At 45.4% G+C, this 21941-nt stretch overlaps 1 protein-coding gene across 1 annotated transcript; it reads left to right on the forward strand.

Annotated features, from left to right (window-relative positions):
* Window positions 1-6: 6 nt before the first annotated feature.
* ZFP36L2 (ZFP36 ring finger protein like 2) lies at window positions 7-1625 on the forward strand (the record flags this gene model as incomplete). Its single annotated transcript, XM_035321670.1, has 1 exon — window positions 7-1625. A coding segment is annotated over one exon (1473 nt), but the record flags the coding sequence as incomplete, so codon positions are not given.
* Between the last annotated feature and the right edge of the window lie 20316 nt (window positions 1626-21941).

Raw genomic sequence — 21941 nt, forward strand, 5'->3', positions numbered from 1 at the left:
CCCCGTCCCCTTCTCCTGCCCCGCTCGCAGACGGAGAAGTCCCTGACCAACCTGAGCAGCATGCTGGACAAGAAGGCCGTGGGGACCCCGGTCACCCCTCCCAGCTCCAGCTTCGCGCCGGGCTTCCTGCGGCGGCACTCGACCAGCAACCTGCCGGCTCTGGCCGGCGGCTCCAAGTTCCCCAGCCCCACCGGCTCCAGCTCTTCCTCCTCCTCCTCCTCCTCTTCCTCCTCCTCGTTCGGCAGCCTGAAGGAGACGGGCTCCGGCGGCGGAGGCGGCGGCGGCAGCAGCAGCCCCACGGCCCTGCTCAACAAGGAGAACAAGTTCCGGGACCGCTCCTTCAGCGAGAACGGCGAGCGCAGCCAGCACCTCATGCAGCAGCTCCAGCAGCAGCAGCAGCAGAAGGGGGGCGGCTCCGGCGGCGGCGGGGGGGCCCCCATCAACTCGACGCGCTACAAGACGGAGCTGTGCCGCCCCTTCGAGGAGAGCGGCGCCTGCAAGTACGGCGAGAAGTGCCAGTTCGCGCACGGCTTCCACGAGCTGCGCAGCCTCACCCGCCACCCCAAGTACAAGACCGAGCTGTGCCGCACCTTCCACACCATCGGCTTCTGCCCCTACGGCCCCCGCTGCCACTTCATCCACAACGCCGACGAGCGCCGCCCGGCGCCCGGCGGGGGCACGGCCGCCGCGCCCCCCGCCTCGGCCGCCCCCCCGCACCACCACCACCACCACCACCAGCACGCCCCGCACCCCGCCGGCAGCACCGGCGACCTCCGCGCCTTCGCCCCCCGCGACCACCCCCTGGGAGGAGGAGGAGGCGGCGGCGGCGGCTTCGGGCACCCCCGCGGCGGCGGGGGCAGCGAGCGGCCCAAGCTGCACCACAGCCTGAGCTTCTCCGGCTTCTCCGCCCATCACCACCACCATCACCACCCGCACGCCGCCGCCCCGCCGCCCCCGCCGCCCCCCGGCGGCCGCCTGGACGCCGCCGCGCTGCTGGAGAGCCCCGGCGGGTCGCGCACGCCGCCGCCGCCCGCCTCGGCCTCGTCGTACTGCGAGGAGCTGCTCTCGCCGCCCTGCGCCAACAACGCCTTCGCCTTCTCGGGCCAGGAGCTGGGCAGCCTCATCGCGCCCCTCGCCCTGCACACCCCCAGCTTCGCCGCCGCCGCCGCCGCGGCAGCCGCCGCCGCCGCCTATTACCGCTGCCAGCAGCAGCAGCAGCAGCCCCCGCCGCCGCCGCCCCCCGGGGGGGGCTGCCCGCCGCCCCCCGCCTCGCCGCCCTTCAGCTTCCAGCCCCTGCGCCGCCTCTCCGAGTCGCCCGTCTTCGACGCGCCGCCCAGCCCGCCGGACTCGCTGTCGGACCGCGAGAGCTACCTGAGCGGCTCCCTCAGCTCCGGCTCCCTCAGCGGCTCCGAGTCGCCCAGCCTGGACTCGGGCCGCCGCCTGCCCATCTTCAGCCGCCTCTCCATCTCCGACGACTAGGCCTGCCGGCGGCTGCCGCTGCTGCTCCCGCTGCGCCCCCCGCCGCCGCCCCCGGGCCGGCCCCGCGCCCCCCCGCAGCTGCGAGCGCAAGTAAGTCACAGGGCGAAGAGAGAGAGAGAGAGAGAGAACCCTTCTCTTGTTTGTTTTTTTTGTTTGTTTTTTATACGTATATCTATCTATATATACACCGAGAGCTGAACAAAAAAGCGTTTTGCGAAAGGGCGAGTGACGTGAACTGAACAAACCTATTTTTATAGAGAGACCTTGGAAGAAGGGGATTTTTGTTTTGGGCTTTTTTTTTCGTTGTTGTTCTTTGGAGACAAGTTATGATACGCACCAGCAGCAGCAGCCATTCCATCTGTGTTCAGAGAAAAAAAAACACGAAAGAAAACAAAACACGAGCGTTAGCAAAGACACCACCAGAAAGCAACAAACAATCCGGGGAGTGCGGGTTCTGCCTTTCCAGCTCCTCCACATCTGCAGGCACACGCAGAAAAGCCACCGAGCAGTTCCTGTCTTTCAATCCAGTTCAAATAAAAACACAGAACATAACTAAAACCTATAAGCTTTTTCTAAGAAAAGAGAAATCCAACATCCTGCCAAGAATATGCCTTGATAACAACCTTCTTTTTTTATATATCTATATATTATTATTATAACAAATGCTAAAACCTTCATTCCAAAGTTTAATATTGGTTCCATTGCCACCACTTAGTGGATGTTTGGCTTAGAACAATTTTTTTTGTTGTTGCTTTATTTGGAAGCACTCAACTGAGTTTAGTTTGTAATTGTTGGAGAATAACTGCTGATTTTTTTAATTTTTTTAGCTGTTTGAGTTGATTGCATGAATGAGTCACTGCACACAACTCAATATGAAACTATTTAACTTATTTATTATCTTGTGAAAAGTATACATTGGTAATTTGTTCATACTGTATTTATCGGGTATGATGAAAAGCAATAGATATATATTCTTTTATTATGTTTAAATTATGATTGCCATTATTAATCGGCGAAATGTGGAGTGTGTTCTTTTCACAGTAATATATGCCTTTTTGTAACTTCACTTGGTTATTTTATTGTAAATGAGTAAAATTCTTAATTTAAGAGATTGTATGTAATATTTATTTCATTAATTTCTTTCCTTGTTTACGTAAATCTGAAAGATTGCATGGTTTCTTTATAGAAATCGGTCTCGATGCTGTGGAAGTAGTTTGAGCAATTTCTATGGGTTTTTTAGAATGTAAATGGTTGTAGCCCGTCCGAGTTGAAAAACAAGTAGAAGAAGGGGGGGGGAACAAACCAACAAACAAACAAAAAAAGACTTGCTTTGCAATCAGACTTCAAAGTGGCAAATCTAATTTCAGAGTTGTTTAAAGTAACCAAAAAGTATTTCTTGTTGCCTAACTCCACCAATCACACTGTGATGTAGTCTCAAAGTATGTAGCAATAATTGGGGGTCCCAGTATTATGTCTCACAGTGCCTTCTTGAGGGTCCATGCTTGCCTTAAATATTTCTCAACCAAATAAGTATTTTTCTTAATGCTTGAGATGATAATTTGAATGTAGGGATGGGTTTTAACTACAGCAAAATTCACCACTCTTTATTTTGTAAGAATGGAGGCCATCTTTGGATCTGAAACTTTATACAGTACACGAGCATATCTTGTTTAATTGAATTCCAAAACTTGTAATTTTTTTTTTCTTATGTAGAAAGTCGGGAGTTTTCCGAAACTTTCCTGGACGGTGGATGAATGAGCAGTAGCTTAGTTTTGTTTGTACATAGGTACAGATTGAGCACTATGTACTCTTTTGGACTACTTTAACAGAAGTATGTTTTGAATGTAACTAAAGGATAAGTCAACTTGAGTTGTAATATATTTTTCGGGAGTCAGTTCACTACAAATTGTGTGAGACTGTAAACTTTGTACTGTAAATGTTTTGTAGTTCTCCCAATAAAGTTTTTTTGAAAAAAAAAAAAAGGAACGAGAAACCAGCACAACCCCAGCTCTTGGAGCCCTGCCTAGGCCGCGCTTCCCGCTCGCCCCCCTCGCGCCTGGGCCTGGCTGCAGATTAACCAGGCCCCGCTGCGGCCCCGGCCCGCTCCTGTAGCCAGCTCTGGTCGGCAGCCAAAGCTAATAAATGCTTCCAGAAGGTTCGGCCCCGCGGGTGCCACCGGTGTGCTCTGTCCTGCTTCCCTCTTTTTTTTTTTTTTTTTTTTTTTTCCCCTTCCTTTCTTTTTAGGAAGAAGGCTAGAGGATCGGGCCCCTGCTGCTTCTGTCTTAGCAGCTGGAATGGAATGGAAAAATCTAGTAATGGCATTTATCGCCAGCATGGCTAGTAACGTGCCATTAGCCTTCCCTGCTTGTTTGGGATAAGGAGGAAATGGCAGTTTGGGCAATAAAAAAGCATAATTAAGGCTTACCCTTTGTCCCAAAAGCTGTGTTCCTTGGCGGGAGGAGCGAAGGCTTCTGCCTGGGTGCTCCCAGGGCATATCGCTGTTAATCGGGCCCCGCGTTAAATGTGGTAATCAGTTTTCAGGGCTTGGGTTTTTCAACAAACTACCTTTTGGGGGGTGTATTTATAAAACAAAACAACTCAGAAGCTTGGGGACTGCGTGTTTGTTAATGCTGGAGGGATTTTCTTTGCTCTCAACTCCATGCTTTGGTTCCTTATTCCAATCAATCCCTTAAACTTTAAGTCACGGTTTCTACAGGCTTATTTTTGTTCTTTTGTCAGACTAATAATAAATGTTGTTAACATCGTGGCATCTCTGCGCTGTCTGGACTGCCACGGTACTTTCTATAAATACGAGGCAGAATGTAATACGGGTGCCATATGTTTGTGTAACAAACCTTGGACTGACTCTGGGTTTAAAATTAAAACAAACGTAAGCAATGTATGACAACACAGGCTGGCGGCAGCGGCCCGCCTTTTTTTTCGTGGGTCGGCCTGACACTTTGTGCTTGGAATCGCTCCTGTGGGTTCCCAGAACGACTCCTGGAGGAGCTGCTTCGCGTTGCCTGCGGGGCACCTGGCGAGGCCTCGTCCCTCCTTCAGCCCGCGGCAGCCCCCATGCCCGCCAGCAGGAGCCGGGCGTCCGCGGCTCCAGCTCAGCTCAACAGGCGGCCGAGCCGATGTCTTAACTCCCCTTTGGGATTTGGAAACTGCCCAAAGTGGGACAGGACAGCCTGGGTGACCGCTCCCCAAAGTCGCAGCGTGTGGGAAAGCGGGGCCCGAGCCGCCTCGTAGCCTGCCCCGGGGTTCGGAGGCCAGTCCTCTTGCACCCTGTTTGGTTTATATCTCTGCAAAAGTGTATTTCAAAACAATCCGTTACAATGTTATGTGGCGCTGGTCAGAAAACCAGAAGTCCTTGGACCGGGAAGATAAGTGTCTCTTTCTTGTGCTGCACAATCAAGTGTTAACCTTTAAACTGGTGACTTACAGTGTTGATTTAAGCAGAAGCTCTCTTGCTTTCATTTCAAAAGTCAGCGAAGCATGTAAAGCTGACCAGACCATTCAGAAAGTCCTGATACCTTGCAATAAATCAATACGCTCTGCATAAAAACAATCTCCTGCAAGAGCCATGGGCTGGGAAGGAGCTCCACGGTCTCTGCTATTGCACATCAGTAGCTGGGGCACTTAAAAGTCCTGTTGGCTAGGGCTGAGCCTTGAATACTTGCTTCAGCTGATAATTTGAAAGAAATTGCAGCAAAGACTTGCATATTCATAGAAATAGGCGTAATGGCACAGATCCTGAAGAAGGACCTGATTCAAGATGGCTCAGTATGATCATTATGGGAGTTTTCATATATGTCAGATCAGCAGTTTTGATTTTAATCCCGAGTCCTCTCAATTTCTAGGGGGCTGTTTGTTTCAGTTTGTCTTCTTCAGGGAGGGTGGGAGTGCTGTAACTCCAGTGCTTTTACTTTCTCTTGGCTTTGGGTCTTGCTGCCTGACACAAGTTCATAAAAAAATTAAACCTGATTCAGCACACATCTGAATGGATTGCACAACACGGAAAAAGTTCCCAGCAGTGTGCCACAGAGCACAGGAATGCTGCTTTTCACTTAGCACATTGTGCCTCTAGCTTAAGCTTTTTTTTTTTTTTTTTTTTTTTTTTTTTTTCTTCTTTTTTTTAATGATTTATTCCCAGTTCAAGAGTAGGAGCTCAAATTTGCAGCCTGCTCCGTGTAACCTGTGGAAGACATCACACCAGCACAGGAGGAGCCAGTAGGCTGTCAGCTCTTCAGTATGTTTCTAATACGGAATGCCACAAACTCGTGATTTGGTGGTTAAAGATAGGTAGGGTATGAACCCCTTTCCAAAACATAATTTAAATGACCTGTGCAACACTTCTATTACTTTGAAAAAGAAGTTATTGCCCCTCTGCCATTTTCTGCTCTCATGCCCTACCCCATCCGATCCCACCCATGAGGTCTTTCAGCGCATTTTGGGATGTGCAGCTTACTTTTAAAGAAGAAATTGTGTGCATCTGACAATCCTGTTTTCAAAGAAGGCCTGAAATTTCATTTTCGTTTGTGATCAAGATGTACTTGGTTTTATTCTGTCATTTTGCTAGAACAGTATTAAAGCTAAGGGACTTGTACTATGTATTTGTAATTGTGTGGTCTGTCTTGTTTTGCTGCCCTTGAGAGTGAACCGTGCATGACAGAGCTTCTGGCAGCGGTGCTCTGTCATGGGTAAGGTGGGACATTTCAGGTTTTGCCTGCTGAGCTCCCAGAGCATGGCAACACGTCAGCTCTGGAAGCTGAACCTCCAATTTCTGATGCTTCAGCTTAAGCTTACATTCCTCAGTGCTTTAAGGCACCTGCAATAAAGGCACCGCTTCCCTTCTGCTGACCCCGCAGCCGGTTGGTGGTGGCCCAGCAAGGGCAGGCGTGGCAGCTGGAGGCAGGAATGTCCCACGTGGCCACAGCTGGACCCATGAGTAAAGAAGCAAGCAGAAGGTTGGGATGAAAATGATAGACTCAAGGTGATGTAGCAGGCTGCCTCCACCAAGAGAGAGCAGTTTCTCTCCTCTGCTCCTCCCTGTCCCTTTCTGACCTGCTCACCGAGTCGGTTCAGGTCGCTGATCCGGCCGAGCCCCAGCAGCCTGCTCACAGCTTGCATGAGGTGACCAGGGCTGGGCACTCGGTCCACTGCCACCAGCAGGTCCACTCACTCCAGCCGGCTCTGGCACGTGCCACACCTGCCTGTGGGTAAGTGCATTTTAGTAACCAGGCAGAAATGAGAAAAAAAAGGTTTTCCTGCTGGGTTAGAATTGCATCAGGTCAGCAACAAGTCTGATGAGTTTCTGAGCTGGTGCAAGGGAGGAGGTAGAGCTCTGCGTCCAGGAGATGAGGCAGGAGTGTTGGGATGGAGGGCATGGCACCTCTGCAGCAAGCTGCTGCAGCATATTATCCACCCCATGTGGGCTTTGCTAAGTCTGGAGAAGCACTGTTTCATCCAAAATTCTTTGGGAAATTCTAGGTATGCACATTTTAAGGCTTCTTTTCTGTATTGGTGATGTAATGACTCACACGGACCTTGAATATGTCTTGTGCCATTTGAAAAGATTTAAGTGTTTAAAGGAAGGCTCAAATCAAAAGTAGTCCTAATTAATGTGAATGCATCCCACAGCAGTTATTTTGTCTTATTTACTTCAAATTAAATACTGGTTGTGTGGCAAAGCTCAGCATCTTCAGAGAAGTTCTGAATGTGAAAGGAAGCACTCATTATCAGCTAGCATAGATTTAGCAGGTTGTGTAATTTTTGCTGAATGTACTGTAGAGCATTGATTTATATGTCTAATGCTTTAATTAATATTAAGAAGATAATATTGTCTAGAGGACCTTGTGTCTAAAAATATTTTTTTTCCCAAAGTTTTGTCAAACAGATAAAAGTAATTTCATCGCTCCTTCCATAGAAATATAATGGATGTGTTAATGGAGGCATGTGGGGGTGAAGCCCCAGAATTGGCATTCCTGTAGAAAAACAGGCAAAATTACCCTGATAATGCACTTCTCTGTTGATGAAGAGGGATAGATGACATCTACCAAGCAATTTCTATTCTGTACCCCATTTCAGAAGGAAATGCTGGGTAATTTAAAACCCCTTTTTCTACTGTGGTTAATAACATACACAGGGAGCTAGACATGCTGAAATCTAAATATAAGGGTCCTATATCAATGCCTTATTACCTTATCTTTTCTGAATGACGTTCACTTGAATACCTGAAATTGTAATAGCTACTCCAGATAAGAAATGGAGGGAAATTCAATAACAGTAAGAGGCCTGGTAACTTACAAGATCTTGATTAGCCTTCAATGCGCATAAATGTTGGGATAGGGTTCCCTATACTGTATGCGAAGGAAGCTGGGCGGCAGTATGGAAAGCATTCCTGCATTGCAGAGAAGCACTGGCTTTTCTGGTTAAGAATGGCTTTCTTAAGCCATGTATATGAGATGCTTCTGACTCTTCCATGAATGACCATTTTTCACCTTCATTTTTATTTGCTTTAAAAATAAATCCTTGCTGGCCTGTGGATGTCAAGTAGCTCTGGCCCCTGCAGTGGTCTCAGAGCTCTTGCTGGCTGGGGTGGTGCATGTGGAGCTCTGAATCTCCTAAATACTGTCAATCCTGAAAGTGGACTTCTGTGTTTCAGTGAAGGCTGTAATCCAGCTGATGACACTGGGTGGTGGTTTGCTCTTCCCACGGGTAAATTAGCACGGAGAAGGAATAAGGGACCTGCATGCAGTCATACATTACTTTGGCTCTGAAAGGATTTGACAGACTATTTCTGTCTGTATTTACTCACAGCCTTTGCTTCCACCAGAAAGCTTTATACCACCTTTGGATACTCTCGCAGAATAACAGATTTTGCTGCACATGGAAACCATCAAAGGGAGATGTGTGTGCCAAACGTGTCTGTGGGGCTCTGCCTGTCCCTGTTCAGCCACCAGAAAAGGGAAGCAATAGCCCCAGCAGGCTTTGGAAACTCTCCTTGGATCACCAGACCCTGAAAACAGATTTTGTAGTTTAATGAGCATGCCCCAGTGATGGTTTCTCCTGTCCCAGTTTGGCGTTATGTTGTTTCCTTGGAGTATGGCTACAGCGAGCAATTTCCACATGGTTGAGAAGCCAACCTTTCTGATGGCAAAATGGAAACCTTTAATACAACTTCTACTTATAAAAGCTCGTGTTGTGTTACAAACGAGCAGTGTCTCTGTCCTCTTAGGTATGCCCAAAGCACTTTCTCAGGATGGTAGAAGTACGTCAAAGGGAAGGCCATGACACCTCTTTCTGGGGCAGCAGAGCCTTGGGTCAGCGTGTGCCTATCAGGCGCCTGTACCTGTATGAGGGCAAGTTGTTTCTCCACGTTGGATGCAACTTGGAGATGTGGCACATAAACAGAGAGGGTTTGACACAGAGCGTGTGCTGTTGTGGTAATAGGGACGGATAGCATGCTGTAAATCTTAGATGAATTCAGTGTTAACAAATACTTTTTTAAAAGGTCAGATTAGAGGAGGAATGCAGCCATTTGCCAATCCAAATGAACGCCAACTCTAAAAAGACAAGAATTTGTTTTCTGCTAGATTAGTGCTCTGATCTGGACTCATCCCATGGCCTCGTGGTTTCAGAACAAAAGCGTGAGAGAGGGCAGGAGTATGTGAGCAATGCAAGGCTAGGACCTCCACTTTCAGCATCAGTGCAATTTTATATTGATTTGAACTGCCTGTGAAACCACATCCTAAGTTATGTTCTGTGTTTTCTTTTCTTTCTTTTTTTTTTTTTTTTTTTTTCTGCATACACAGTTGAAATCCCAGGATGTACCAAATAATGCCCATAAGACAGGCAGAGGCAAAGTCTCATGCAGTAAACCGTGCTGAGCTTTCTAGAGCTAAAGCTGAACATTTTGCTTCAGTTTGGCCATTTTGCATCTGGGGAAGTGTGGCTTGGAAGATTGTGGAAATGGTGCTGAAGAAGGGCCAGCCTGGAAGCTTGGAAAAGCCACCTCCCCTGGAAGTGGCATGCAGCCCTTGGCTAGCATCAACATGCACACCAAGTCATGGCCTGCCCTGGCTACTCAAAATGTCTCCTATGGTAACCCACATCTTAAACTGGAATTCAATATGGGTTTTAGAATTCATAGCACATGATTTGCAACTAAAACTGTTTGCTGCAAGAACATTATACAGCAAGAAATAAGCATCTCAGTTTATGGTGAACATTTCCATCTGCAAATACAGTGCAAGCCAAAACGTAAGGTAGGAATTTCATTGGTGTCATGCTTGCAACACATGTTTTTTGGTGATGGTGAACAAAGCATAGGGCTGGTAAATATTTCCCATAATACAACCCTTCAGCTTTCACAAATGAACAATCCAAAGCTGAAGGGCTGATACACTCAAAACCTCCAGCTCTACTGAGGAAGATGACAGCAGCTCATTAAAGAGTTTCTCTCCCCATTTTCCCATCCAACAGTGGATATGGGTACATGATGAGGGGACACCTGTGGAGCAGTATGACTAAAAGAAGTACGTCCTGAAAGTACTGACTTGCAGAGTTAGTAGGATTTGGTGGGAATTCTTAAGTAAATTCTTAATTTTTTCTTATTCTTTAAGTAATTACAGGAATGCAACCTGGCTGCTGAGCTAGAGCTACTGTTGCAAGACCAATGGTGAGTTGCTTAGAAAGGGATTCGTTCAAAGCACTGGTAAATGCCAGCTTTCAAAGAGGTAGCAGGAATACCAAAATACAATGAGTCAGTACTAAACTGCTGCTCCAGGGAGCAGTTCACTTGTGGTTTAATGCAGAATAGGTGCTGTTACTTTGATGTGAACAAATAAAATATGATATTTTTTTTAAGGGACATAGTGCAAATAAAAGATATAAGGATAGTTAGTCTAAATGAGATCTGTAGATTTACTTCTTAAAATGCATGCTATTGAAACATCCCAGAACACTGAATTATCTGCACATGTTTTACATCCTGAAAAACCGTACTGAGGTGTTTCCTTGAGAAGCTCTTGCTCTCACAGAAGTACAGCCTGTTATCAGAGGGACTGTAGCCCTTACAGAAGAGTGGTGGTAGGCAGCAGGATGGGTCTGTGCTTCCAGCTTGCTTCAATCACCTGAACTTGGGAGAGTTTGAGTCAAAGTAGAGTTAGGATTTAATCTGGAGGAGACCCTTTTGAGACAGTAAGGCCAAGAGGGGCAGAATCCTACTCAGATCCTGGCAGGACACTTGCAAGTGTTACTCGACCCTATCAGAGACATATCTGCTCTGAGTTTCACTGATTTTAATTGTCTTATTCAGAAATACCATTTACCTTTGCAGAGACTGCTCCTGCAGTCTTTGACATGGGGATCTTAATCCAATACTCAAAGTTCTATTACAAGTTCCCTAGATGTCTGTTAGGGCCTCTATGAGCTCAGCTGGCCATGGTTTTTACCAAGATGTGTAGCAGGAGACCCAAATGAGCACCTTGAGTCTTGAGAAGGCAGTAATCAGCCAGGTGCAGGTTGCTATTCTGTTTATTCCTTTGCTTTAAAACAAGGGAACATTGGTTCCAGGTGTGATGCTCCCTCACCTCAAGCTATTGACACAGTGTTTGGAATTTGGTACTTAAGCAGGGATAGGCATACTGAGAAAACAAGAAAAAACATTGGCAAAATAAAATTCATGGTCTTCTGCTAATGCAGGAGACATGAGGGAGAAACGGACCTGAGAAATGCTCCCCCCCCCCCCCTTTTTTTTTGGTTAAATTGCATTTTGTAATATCGAGTGTTTTCACCTTACAACTCCAAAAACTGGTTGGAAAGAACAATTGTTCAGACAGCGGGGAGTTCATTGAGGTCAAGTGGATAGCATTAACAAGATGGAAAAGCAAGCACTGAGTGTCTCAAAAAAGTTTCCTTGAAATTACAGGAAGTGCACTTTCTGTAACTCCAGAACTAGTAGTAGAAAAGAAAAAAGAGGTAGGGAGAAATCAGCCAGTTAGGATTACAAAAACATTAAAATAGACAGAACTTAATATTTCATGATTGTGCCAGTATTATGCAAGCAAAGGACAGCATCTTGTAAGTTAGAAACCACAGCATGGCCTTGTTGCCTTGGCTGCATGGAGAGAAGTGGAGGAAACTGTAAATACTGTTGTATGCAAGTTTCCCTTCCCCTTCTGCCACATGAACATAAAATGAGTAATCCACAACAGCGTTCAATATCCCACAGCCTCTTGGTATATTTAGCTTTTTAGGTAAGCAGCCCATCACTCTACAGAGTGGACAGGGCCCAGGGACTGGAGTGTTCTAGTAGATCCCAATCTTGTTTAATTGAGCCCAGTCAAGCCCAGGTGGAAACACATATTCTTCAAAACGGTTTGCAGAGAATGTAGCAGTCCAGGTGAGCTGTGGGGAAAGTGAAGGTAAAGCTCATGAAACCTGCCTTGCTATCCGCTGCAGGGTGTACTGCCTGAATTCTAGGTTTGCACAGAGCCATGCATCTGTAAGCCCTGGGTGCTGCCATGCTGTGGCTTTCAGCTTCGTGGCAAGGAGGCTGGGAAGTCAGGAGCCTGGACTTTGGCTCCAGGCATGAGCCCTGAAGAGCAGGTGCCTATCCACCAGGTCGTGCCTTTGCTGCAGCTCCTGTGGCCTTTTGGCTGCCCCACCTTCTCCAGGGGAAGCTTCTGGAGGCACTGGGCTGGAAATGTTGGTTTTACTGCCCTCCAGCTTCCTCTCCTCAAAATGTGTAAGTACATGATTTCTTAATAGCTCACTTCTAAGGAATTTTATGCTTTCTGAAGAATGGAAATTATGACTTTTGAACAGTTCTTAGTGGCAATTAGGAAGGGTGGAGAAGCTAGGGGAACACTGGTGTCTGTGATGATGGAGCTCTCTCCTCCCGCTGTCGGCGTTTCATAACATTAGCAGTGCATCTGGCCTCGAGCGTGTGTTTGGAATCTGGTTTGGGAGAAGGAGAGGGAGCGATGGAGGGAGGGAAGGCCTTCGGCTTTGGCCACTCCTGAATATGGTGCTCGGCTGTACTCAGCGTGACAGCTATGCAGCTGGTGCTGGGAGATGGCTTAGAAAAGTAAGAAAGAGTGGTCCCAGCTTGTTTGGTAAATGTGGTGACATCCAATAAATAAAACTGCTTCTGTGAGGTGACAAGGAGCTGCTTTCAAACAGGGAGCTCTGCAGGGCAGAGCTGTGTTGAGGCCCCAAACCTGCTGCCGGCTTTTCCCTCAGAGGGCTGATGGGGACCTGCACCCAGCCCTGACAGAGCCCAGGGCAAGCCTGGGCCCAAGTTCAGCTCTCGTACTGCATTCATTGCTTTTTAATATATATATATGTATTTTTTTTTCTTTTTTCCCCAAATCTGCTTAACTTTTTCTAAAATGAAACAACTTTCTAGTTTGCTCTGTGCCTGGGTTGGAGCGGCCTGTGTGGGCTGTGGTATTTCTGGAATTAGAAGATTCTGGAAATCTTGGAGAAATCCGATCTGCCTGAGGTGCGGTGGTGTGTTGTTTTTTTTGTTTTTGTTTTGTCTTTTGTTTTTTAACCATACTGAGGAAAACGGGCAAGTCTGGATAATGATTAAACTTTGGGGCATTTGACTGAGATGAACCTCGGATTATTTATGGTTTATCTTCTTTCTGCATGTTTAGGGCTGTGATGCTTTCTGTGCTGTCCACCTTACTGGTGATACTGTTTGTGTATATCTGTTACATTAGATACTGCCCTGTTGAGGTACCTTCTTATGAACACATATTGAAGCTCTTATTTCTTTAGTGTTTCTGGACTTTTTAAAGAATTTTTCTTTCTGAACATGAAAGAGAGAGAAAGAGATAATTCATAATTAAACAGGATATGTTCCCTTGAATCATCCCAGGCCCTGCTGGTGCTCACTCCGAAAGCTGTAACTTTGGCTAGGCTGTGGAAGAAGTGCTCGCTTCTTTCAGGTGCACCAGGGATTTAGATGTGGGTGAAGCTCTTCTCCCCATTTCTTTCTGCCTTAGTTCTGCAGGGCTGTCACAAAAGCAGAAGGTAATATGGAGAAATGTCCATCTCCAAATGAGTAGTAAAGCCTCTGTCTGCTACGTCTCATGCCCAGCCACCATCACCACTGCTATGTGGCTTTCCTCCAACCAAGTGCACAGCCTGCCAGTGTCCTTGGACCCCACACCCTAAGGGTATCCTGTGCTGGCTGGTTACCTTCATTCACATCAGCCACTATGCCTGGCTTTGGTGTCACACTCTGGTCTTGCCAACTCTGAATCAGGCATGCTTATAGGAAAAACTGTTGGGGATAATTGTATCTTCAAGTGGATGTTCAGTAGCTTCAGTGGTCATTTCTGTTCCATCACTGAATATGCTAAACTGTGATCATCATGTTTCTGAATATGTAGTCTTTGATGGACATTTTAAAACCTGTTATGTTACAGTGAAACTCTATTAATAGTTTTGAGTTGGCTAATGACAGTGGTATATCTATAACGCATAGGCCTTACATCTCTGTTGTGTATGTTCTGCTTGAATTACAAAAGATCTGATGAATGAAGGGGTAAGGCAGGTACATATTTTTTTCTGCTTTATTTGACCTAAGATATGCCTAAGTACATCAAGACCTATTTGCTGTATTTCTTTGCAATGTGTTAATCTGAGCATTAACCTCATCTTTCTGTATATTCCATTATGGAAAATATGTGGCCCAGTGTTATTCACAGGAATGCTGGATTTTGGTAGTGGGCAAGATGTACCCTGCTCCAAGTTGTGCGGAGAAGTTTATTGATCTCATGATTGTAGAAATGAAAGAGTTGCCTGTGTTTTATCTGGGCTGGTTTATATGTGGCTGTATACATTCACACATATATTTATGTATTTATAGTTTATATATAGATTATATATTATAAATACACATTAAATAAATAGACACATACTCAGTATAGCAACATGAGAACCCTGCTGTTCGTTTGGCTTCAATCTGGACATACAACCTGGCAGATTATGACATACAAGATGCTCATAGAGGTAACGCTCCTTGTGTCAGGGTAGATTGATTGGTCACTCTTGACACCATCTATTCATTGCACAAGCCAATGACTTGTGGAAAGCTGCTTCGTTATCTCAGTCATCAGCTCTGTTTCCTGAAGAGTCCCATGTAAAATCATCGTTTTTCTGATAGTGTTTCCCGTGTGCTACGTGATGATCTCTCATCGTGCTGTGTATTTTGCTGACAGGTAATATGTACCACTTATTGCAGGCCTATGAATGAGACAGTTATGACTGCACCCTCTTTAAAGTCATTGTCAATATAACAGGTGATGTTCAGCACTTGACTACTGCATTATTTTCTGCCTGTAGAATTCCCAGCGGATGCTGATGTGCTGTTCAAGGTTAGCTTTTGTATCATTTGTAAAGGGCTAGGAAAAAAAATCTGCAGTTCTGAGGCAAACTTCCTGCATCTGAAAAATGTTAGTGTGTATCTGCCTTGTGTTTCCTGGATTTTTATACATTAACATCTGTTAATCACTTGGTAATTGCCAGGCATCTGATTCTGCTCCATGGCATTTCACTTGGAGTGGCAGCTTTACCATTCTTGATACAATTTATTTCTAGTCTAGTTCAAAGTTCTAGTCTACTGTGTACAGGCCGTGCCCCAAAATGATTAACTTGCCAGTCTCCCAATTACTTAACTTGCGGTGCTGGATTTTGCTTGGCATTGCACAGCTCTTAAGGAATCGCTGTTCTGGCTTGTGTCTGCACATTCAGAGAGGTTTGGTTGTGACTTTCGTACCCCTGTCAGTGCAGGAAACTGAGAACTACTCCTGTATGAGTAAGAAGGCTCCTTCAAATGTCAGTCTATGTTGGGACAGTTTTCACAGCAGGTTTTTTCTTCCTGTTAGACATCAGGCAGACTGTATCCCTATTTTTCTACTGTCTGATATTGAAATAAGCGGAGAGATTAGGTGTTGCCTTAGATCTAGGTGCATTTGCTTTTGGACAAACTGTGGTGGTTGCCATGGTGAATACTCGATCATTGTTGTGTCATTATTGGGATGAGGTGACCACATCATAAGCCATTTCCTAGGTGGATGTGATAGATTTGCATCTGCTGGCAGGATTACAATATTCCCCTGTCAGTCTGCAGCACTACATTGGAAACCAGGTCAGTTTAAGAAGAGATTATGCTGTTTCCCCTCTCTCCCTCCCCTTCCTTCCACCAAAAGTGACTCATCCTTGGGACCTGAGGAATGTTGGTGTCCCCTATACATAGATTTGGTGGTTTTAATTGGCGCGTCAATGGTTATCAGCTTGGCTGTGGACTTTCAGCACTTACACATGTTGTTATTGGTGGCACCTCTAAGAAGGGGTTATTCAGTTATCATAGATTTTGGGAGAGTAGTCCTTTTGCAGGATTTAAAGATGCTGGAAACCAAGAAGAGGTCATCATGCCTGCCTCTACTTCACAGCTATCGGGAACTCTTGAGATCTTGCTGGTAAGAGAGAGCCTAACTTTTTGATTCAAGCACATCTGTAGCCTGTGTGCCAGTGCACTGATATGGGCTGGGTGACTTGTGCTGGCCTCCAGGATTCTGTCTATTCCAGTGACCTGAAGAAAAATACTGTTTTATTCCTGGCACTTGTATCTCTCTGGAAGTTTTCAACTGCAGTTAGCATATGCAGGGTGTTTTGGGCTCTTGTAGGTACAAATTGGGCCTTAACATGGAGGAGGTGCATCCCTGCATTGGAATTGCACCCTGGAGTGGTTCTCAGCGCGTGGCTACAAGGAAGACCACCTGAGATGTGGCCTGTTAGAAGCAGGCACCCTTTGAAAAAGCAGTGGATGTCATTTAATGTGAGAGTGGGAAAACAATGGCTCACTCTTTTCATTTGCCGCCTCAGTATTTCTAATGCTACTTCCGGGGGAATCTGCACTTTCTCAAAACTTATAGCCAGTGTCTAGTATAGAAGATAGTGGTGTGAGAATTGGGACATGGGTTTTAGGCTGCTGGATTTTTTTTTATTTTTTTTTATTTTTTTTTGTCATCTTGCCCAGACTTGCCCTTCCTTTTGTTTATTTCCATTTAGTGTAGACAGCCCACTGCATACCTGCTTCTGCAAAGCATTTTGAAAACTACAGGAAAAAATGATTTTTTTTTTCCTTCTTATATGGGCATATTCACTTCTACAGCTGTTAAGATACTGGAGGTGCACACCTTTTGGGGGCTAAATCATGTGAACTGTACTTTCAGGTGAGAGTAGCCAACCGCTGTTACTTCAGACTGTGCCACAATTCTAGTGAATAGGAGAAAAGCAGTGTAGCATCGTTCTAGGATAGGAAGCCTTATACCTAGAGCAGCAGTTACTACACTCTGATGGCAAGGAGGTAGAAAAATTCATTTGAACAGATTTATTTTATTTCCCCACTCAGCATTGTTAATTTGGTGTACATATGCACGCACAGATACAGCAAGCAAGCACAGTCTCCAAAGCCTTGGTAAGAATCTTGCAATTCTCTCAGGACTTAAGGTGGAGATTAAGCTCTGTTTTGCACATTTGGGATGCAAAACCATTTTGATTGTCTGAAACAAAAGAGACTTGTTGAGTTCTTGGTTTTTATTACCACCGTGTTTAGTGACTGTAGGTCTTTGCTTCCCAGTGACCTTGTGTCCCAGAGAATAAGCCTTGTAATGTTGATGATATATTAAGATTAGTATTTATCCTCAAAATACATAAAAAGGAATTATGACCCTGGCATAACAAATGAAAATAAATAGGTAGGGGAAGCTATTATTTATCTTTTCAACACTTGCATTCTGTGTATGGCTTCATAAAGTGGACTTTTTTAACATTAATTCATCTTTTTTAACACTCCAGTACCCCACTGATTTGTTCTTAAAATACTCCTTTTTGCACAGCAAGCTGAGCACTTTGTGGACCACCCAGAACAACTGTACTTGAGCTGCAGGCCACATTGAGTGACTGCGCATTTATTTTTTTAAAGAATCAGAAAAAATATATATTTTTTTAATTAAAGCTTTTATTTTATACATGAGATCTTGGGGGATTAAGGAAGGGAGTGGCTGCTCTCCTCCTTCTATTTACTAAACCCAGAGGGAGTATTTAGCCTGAGCTCGTTTGAGCTCATGTTTGTCTGACAGAGCTCGCTGTAGTGCTGAGCAGGTATAAGCTGCATCTAGGGACTAATAGATGTATTTGTCCATGCTAAGGGACTGATGCCTGCTCCCTGTCCTGCCTCAGAATCCCAGACTGGTTTGGGCTGGAAGGGACCTTAAAGCCCACCCAGTTCCAACCCCCTGTCATGGGCAAGGACACCTCCCACCAGACCAGGCTGCCCAAAGCCCCATCCAACCCAGCCAGCCGTTTGACATCTCTCTGGGTTGTTTCTGTTGTAAAACTCTTCCTTTGCTCTGAGTTCTCCAAGGGTCCCTGAAGCCTCAGGTTCAAAAGAATGTAGGTCCAGTTCTAAAGCATGTAATACTGCAATAAGTTGCCACGGCTGCACCTTGGAGAAGTAGAGGTGAGGGGCAGTTGGTCCTGGCTGAGCCTGGAGCAGGAGCACACCCTTCCGGAGACCCCTGCTCAGCAGCCAGATGTCCTCAGCACGGTTCTGCTCTTCAGAGCTGCTGAGATACAAGAGAGAGATGCTTGAGAAATATCGCAGTTTCCCATGCCCTTTTGGCAACGGCTTTGCAGTACTAGGGTGCTCCCCTTGCTCTGGAGAAGACCAAAAAAAAAAAAAAAAAAAAATACCCAAGTGAATTGAAACAGCCTGTCGGGAGTTAGTGATGTGTGCTCAGCTCTACAGAGAGCACACTTGCTGTGCCTGAGGGGGCAGCGGTGCGGGTGGGTGTGCAAGACAAGGCTGCTTACACTGGCACCACAAAAATATCCACTGGGCCGCGGGTTGGCTCCACTCACAGCAATTTCACTGTCTTCTAGCTAGAGGTACTTAATTGTGCAGACCTTTCTAATTTGTCAGAAGAGGGTTTTTCAGCTTAAAAGAAATATCTGTTTAGAATGTGGACTCCTTATACAAAAAGGATATTTTTCTGTCAGTATACATGTGATTTATTCTTTTTCAATTTCATTGCCTGGTTTGAATACCTAACTTTAGAGCAATTTCACTCACAATGAAGAGCTTTTCTGGCTTTTCAGAGGTCTGATATGTATTATGCTTCAAGTTTTCATGTTATTTTTTTTTTAAAGAAAAAAAAAAGCTAAAGTGGTCTTTAACATTTTATTAAAGAACCATTTCTTGCTCTATTGACAGTAGTTTAGCTGTCTTATAAACTCAGAAGACCAAGTGCTAATTTGACTTACCCCCTATGAAACCTGTCTACAATTGATATTATTTTGTAGTCAACAACTGGGGCTGAAAAAACAAATGGTTTTTGAAGGTGAAAGCCCAACTTCTAGTGTCCTCCATGACTTCACGCTTGTGGCCTGAGAAGGGTTGTCCCCTGCAACAGCCCCGTCACTTGTAAGGCTGTTGTTAAGAGCAGCCTAGCAAGTTATTGGGGAAATTCATGGTGTTCTGTAGGATTTCTTAATGCCTTTATCTCTGTCAAACACATGACACACCAGTGAGAAATTGCAAACAGTGGACATGAGAACATCTTAGCAGCAACAAGCTGCCTATGGAGCCCTCTTAGATCTCCACATAGGCAGCTGTAGAGAAACAGCAGATGACGATGGTGAGCCTGCTCCTCACTGAAGGGGCTTCAGAGGCTCTAATGAAAGAAGGACTGACTCCAAGGTGGGCCTGCATTGCAGAGGGAGAAGGGAAAGGCCATTTTTCATTGCTGTATAAATGCTCCTCAAGCAGGTGGTGTAGAAGATGCTGGACTTGGTTTCCACCATGTTTCAGTGGTTGTGTTGCTGATGTGTGTGGAACAACTAGCAACGTGACTGCTGCCGCATGCATAAGGTAGCTTGAGGTTGCTCTCCTTGCCAGCACTGAAGCTTGAGGTGTCCTGCGGCCTTCATCTGTCCCAGGGAGCCTTTGGCTATGGAAAGGCCTAAATCAAAGGTGACATCGAGCTGGTGTTGATGAGGAGACGAGCTGTTGGCTGTGCTCTGTCACACCACGTGGGGCACGGTGCTTTCCACAGAGCACTTCCAGGCAGCTGCACCTTCTGTGCCACGGGCTGCCAGATGAAACGGGGCATTTCTCAAGGTTATGTGAATAGATGGGTTTGACTTGCTTGTTGATCGTGACGGGACAGCTGTATGCATTTCACGATGGGAATCACAGAAAACCCCAGTGCAGGCCTGATGCATCTGGGAGACTAGATGTGCCACGGGCACTTCCAGCATTGATGTGCCCTGGGGTGCTCTGCTCTGTCTGGGCAGCTTCTTGAACTTGATTCTTGGAATGGCTTTTGTAGCTTGTACTGGAAACAGCAAGAAGCCTCCAAATCCAGTTGGCAAAGAAATTTTCTCAGCAGAGCTCAGATGTCAGAAAAGCAGGTTGCAGTTCAGTTGCCATTTGTGCTGAATGTCTCTCACTGTGGGGAAAGTGAGGAGAACTATTATTTTGAAACCTCTCTTTGGGTGATGATTGATAAGAGCTGTTCATCACAGGAAAACTAATCCAGGAGTCAACAGGTGCCTCTTGTGGATTCTGCAGCCAGTCATGAAAAAAATAAGGGAGAGCACAACAGGTTATTCCAATTTGACATGCAGCGCCTGGGAACAACAACCGACAAGTCCCAATTTGTGTCCAGCTGCTTAAAAACTACCACCCAGCTTGGTATTATCCTTCTGCCCTCAGGGAACTTGTCTTGTGAAAAGAGTTATTGATGGCTGATCTCAGCATTCCTCAGGGCTGTGCTCATGGTGGAGTATCTGCCTGAGGTTCTGATTTCAAAGCAAATGATCTCCGGGTCATAAATAAGAAATAGTTTTTTGTTTTGTTTTTGTTTTAATGTATTGCCTTTGTTTATAATCTCAGTTGTCATAGGTCACTCCTTTCAAAGCTTTCTGTGTGGGAAGACTGGGAGTTTGAACCATGATTCTTAACAGAAACGATGCTATAGTATTTTCAGGTCCAGTTATATAATAGCATAGTGGGTGTTTTCATGCCCTGAGTAGTCACTGTATTTAAATCTCATTAACTATTTGCATTTCATACAACTTTCCCATTAAACTCTACTTTCCTTATATTCCAGGAGCTTTACAGAAGGGATCTCTGCTATTCTAAGAGTTAGTTTTCTGCATTTCAAGTAGGGCAAAGGCTGAGTAACAATAACAACTATGCTTTGTAAGAAAGGGGTTTCAACAGTCATCTTTGCTTCTCAGCAGATCTGTGCTGGTTAATACTAGTTTCCTTTCCACTCCTCCCGTTTCCTGCTCTCAAGGCAATGGTTGGTGGACATGCACTTCTGGAGAGGCGTTTCATCCTACCTATTCTTTTCTCTTCTCAAAAATAGAGACATCAGGTATTTGGTCCTCCCACTGCTCCCAGGAGCAGACGCTTACTGTTTGTGTTCCCTCTCTGTGCAGGTTGTTTATATAAGTATCACTGGATCATGACTGTAGGTATTAATCTCTGTAACCCAGAAAAGAAAACACAGTATTGCCAGCTACATGCTTGTAGTTGCATCATTATTAATCACCTGTAGCTATTACTGTCTGAAAAGCAATTCTTGGGGAGTTATTCATGGCTTCTTTGTGTTAGGCAGCGTATAAACACAAATGAGAGATAATCCTGTTTTGATGAGTTGCAATCTAAATAAACAAGCTACACAAAGCATGGAAGAAAGCAAAACTGTGAAATGCCTTAGTGTATACAAATCCTTAATCTGTCTGTTCTTCAGCTCCACTTTTATAAAATGGGCTAACAGTGTTATCTTCTCCTCCCTGGTTAGGTTGCAACTCCACCATAACAGGGATTAGCTTCTGACTGTTGTTGTTTTGCACTTGTGTGCTTCTGCCATGCTGCTCGTAAAATGCCCAGATTTTGATGAGGAGCTGGGGGAACTGCTGCACAGAAAGTGTGTGTGGAGGGGGTGGCGATGGATATATTTCAGCTCAAGGAAAACTGTGGGAAACAGAAAGGCACATGATCCACGTGACACTAATTGCTACCTCTCATTGCATCACCTGGTCTACGTACGCAAACTTGTCCTTCTGCCTTGAACTCTGCTTATTCAAAAAACATGAGAGGAGGGTTACAAATGCCACTCATACTATAATCGAAGTCAAGGCTTTGTGTAAAGGAATACAAATTCTTTGGCCTAATTCTTAAATTTTAGGAAACTTAAACAAACAAACAAAAAACACCACAACCCTTCAGGAGTTTTCTACTGTTTGCTTTTTAAGAGAAGCATGTTAAAATCACTGACCTATACAACTGATCCTTGTGTGTGGTATGGTCTGTATTTTAAGAGACCTTTTCACAGGAGAAAAAAAAAAAAAAAGAAAAAAGACCC

The sequence above is a fragment of the Oxyura jamaicensis genome, chromosome 3 (genome assembly GCF_011077185.1).
Source record: "Oxyura jamaicensis isolate SHBP4307 breed ruddy duck chromosome 3, BPBGC_Ojam_1.0, whole genome shotgun sequence".
NCBI classification, from domain to species: Eukaryota; Metazoa; Chordata; class Aves; order Anseriformes; family Anatidae; genus Oxyura; species Oxyura jamaicensis.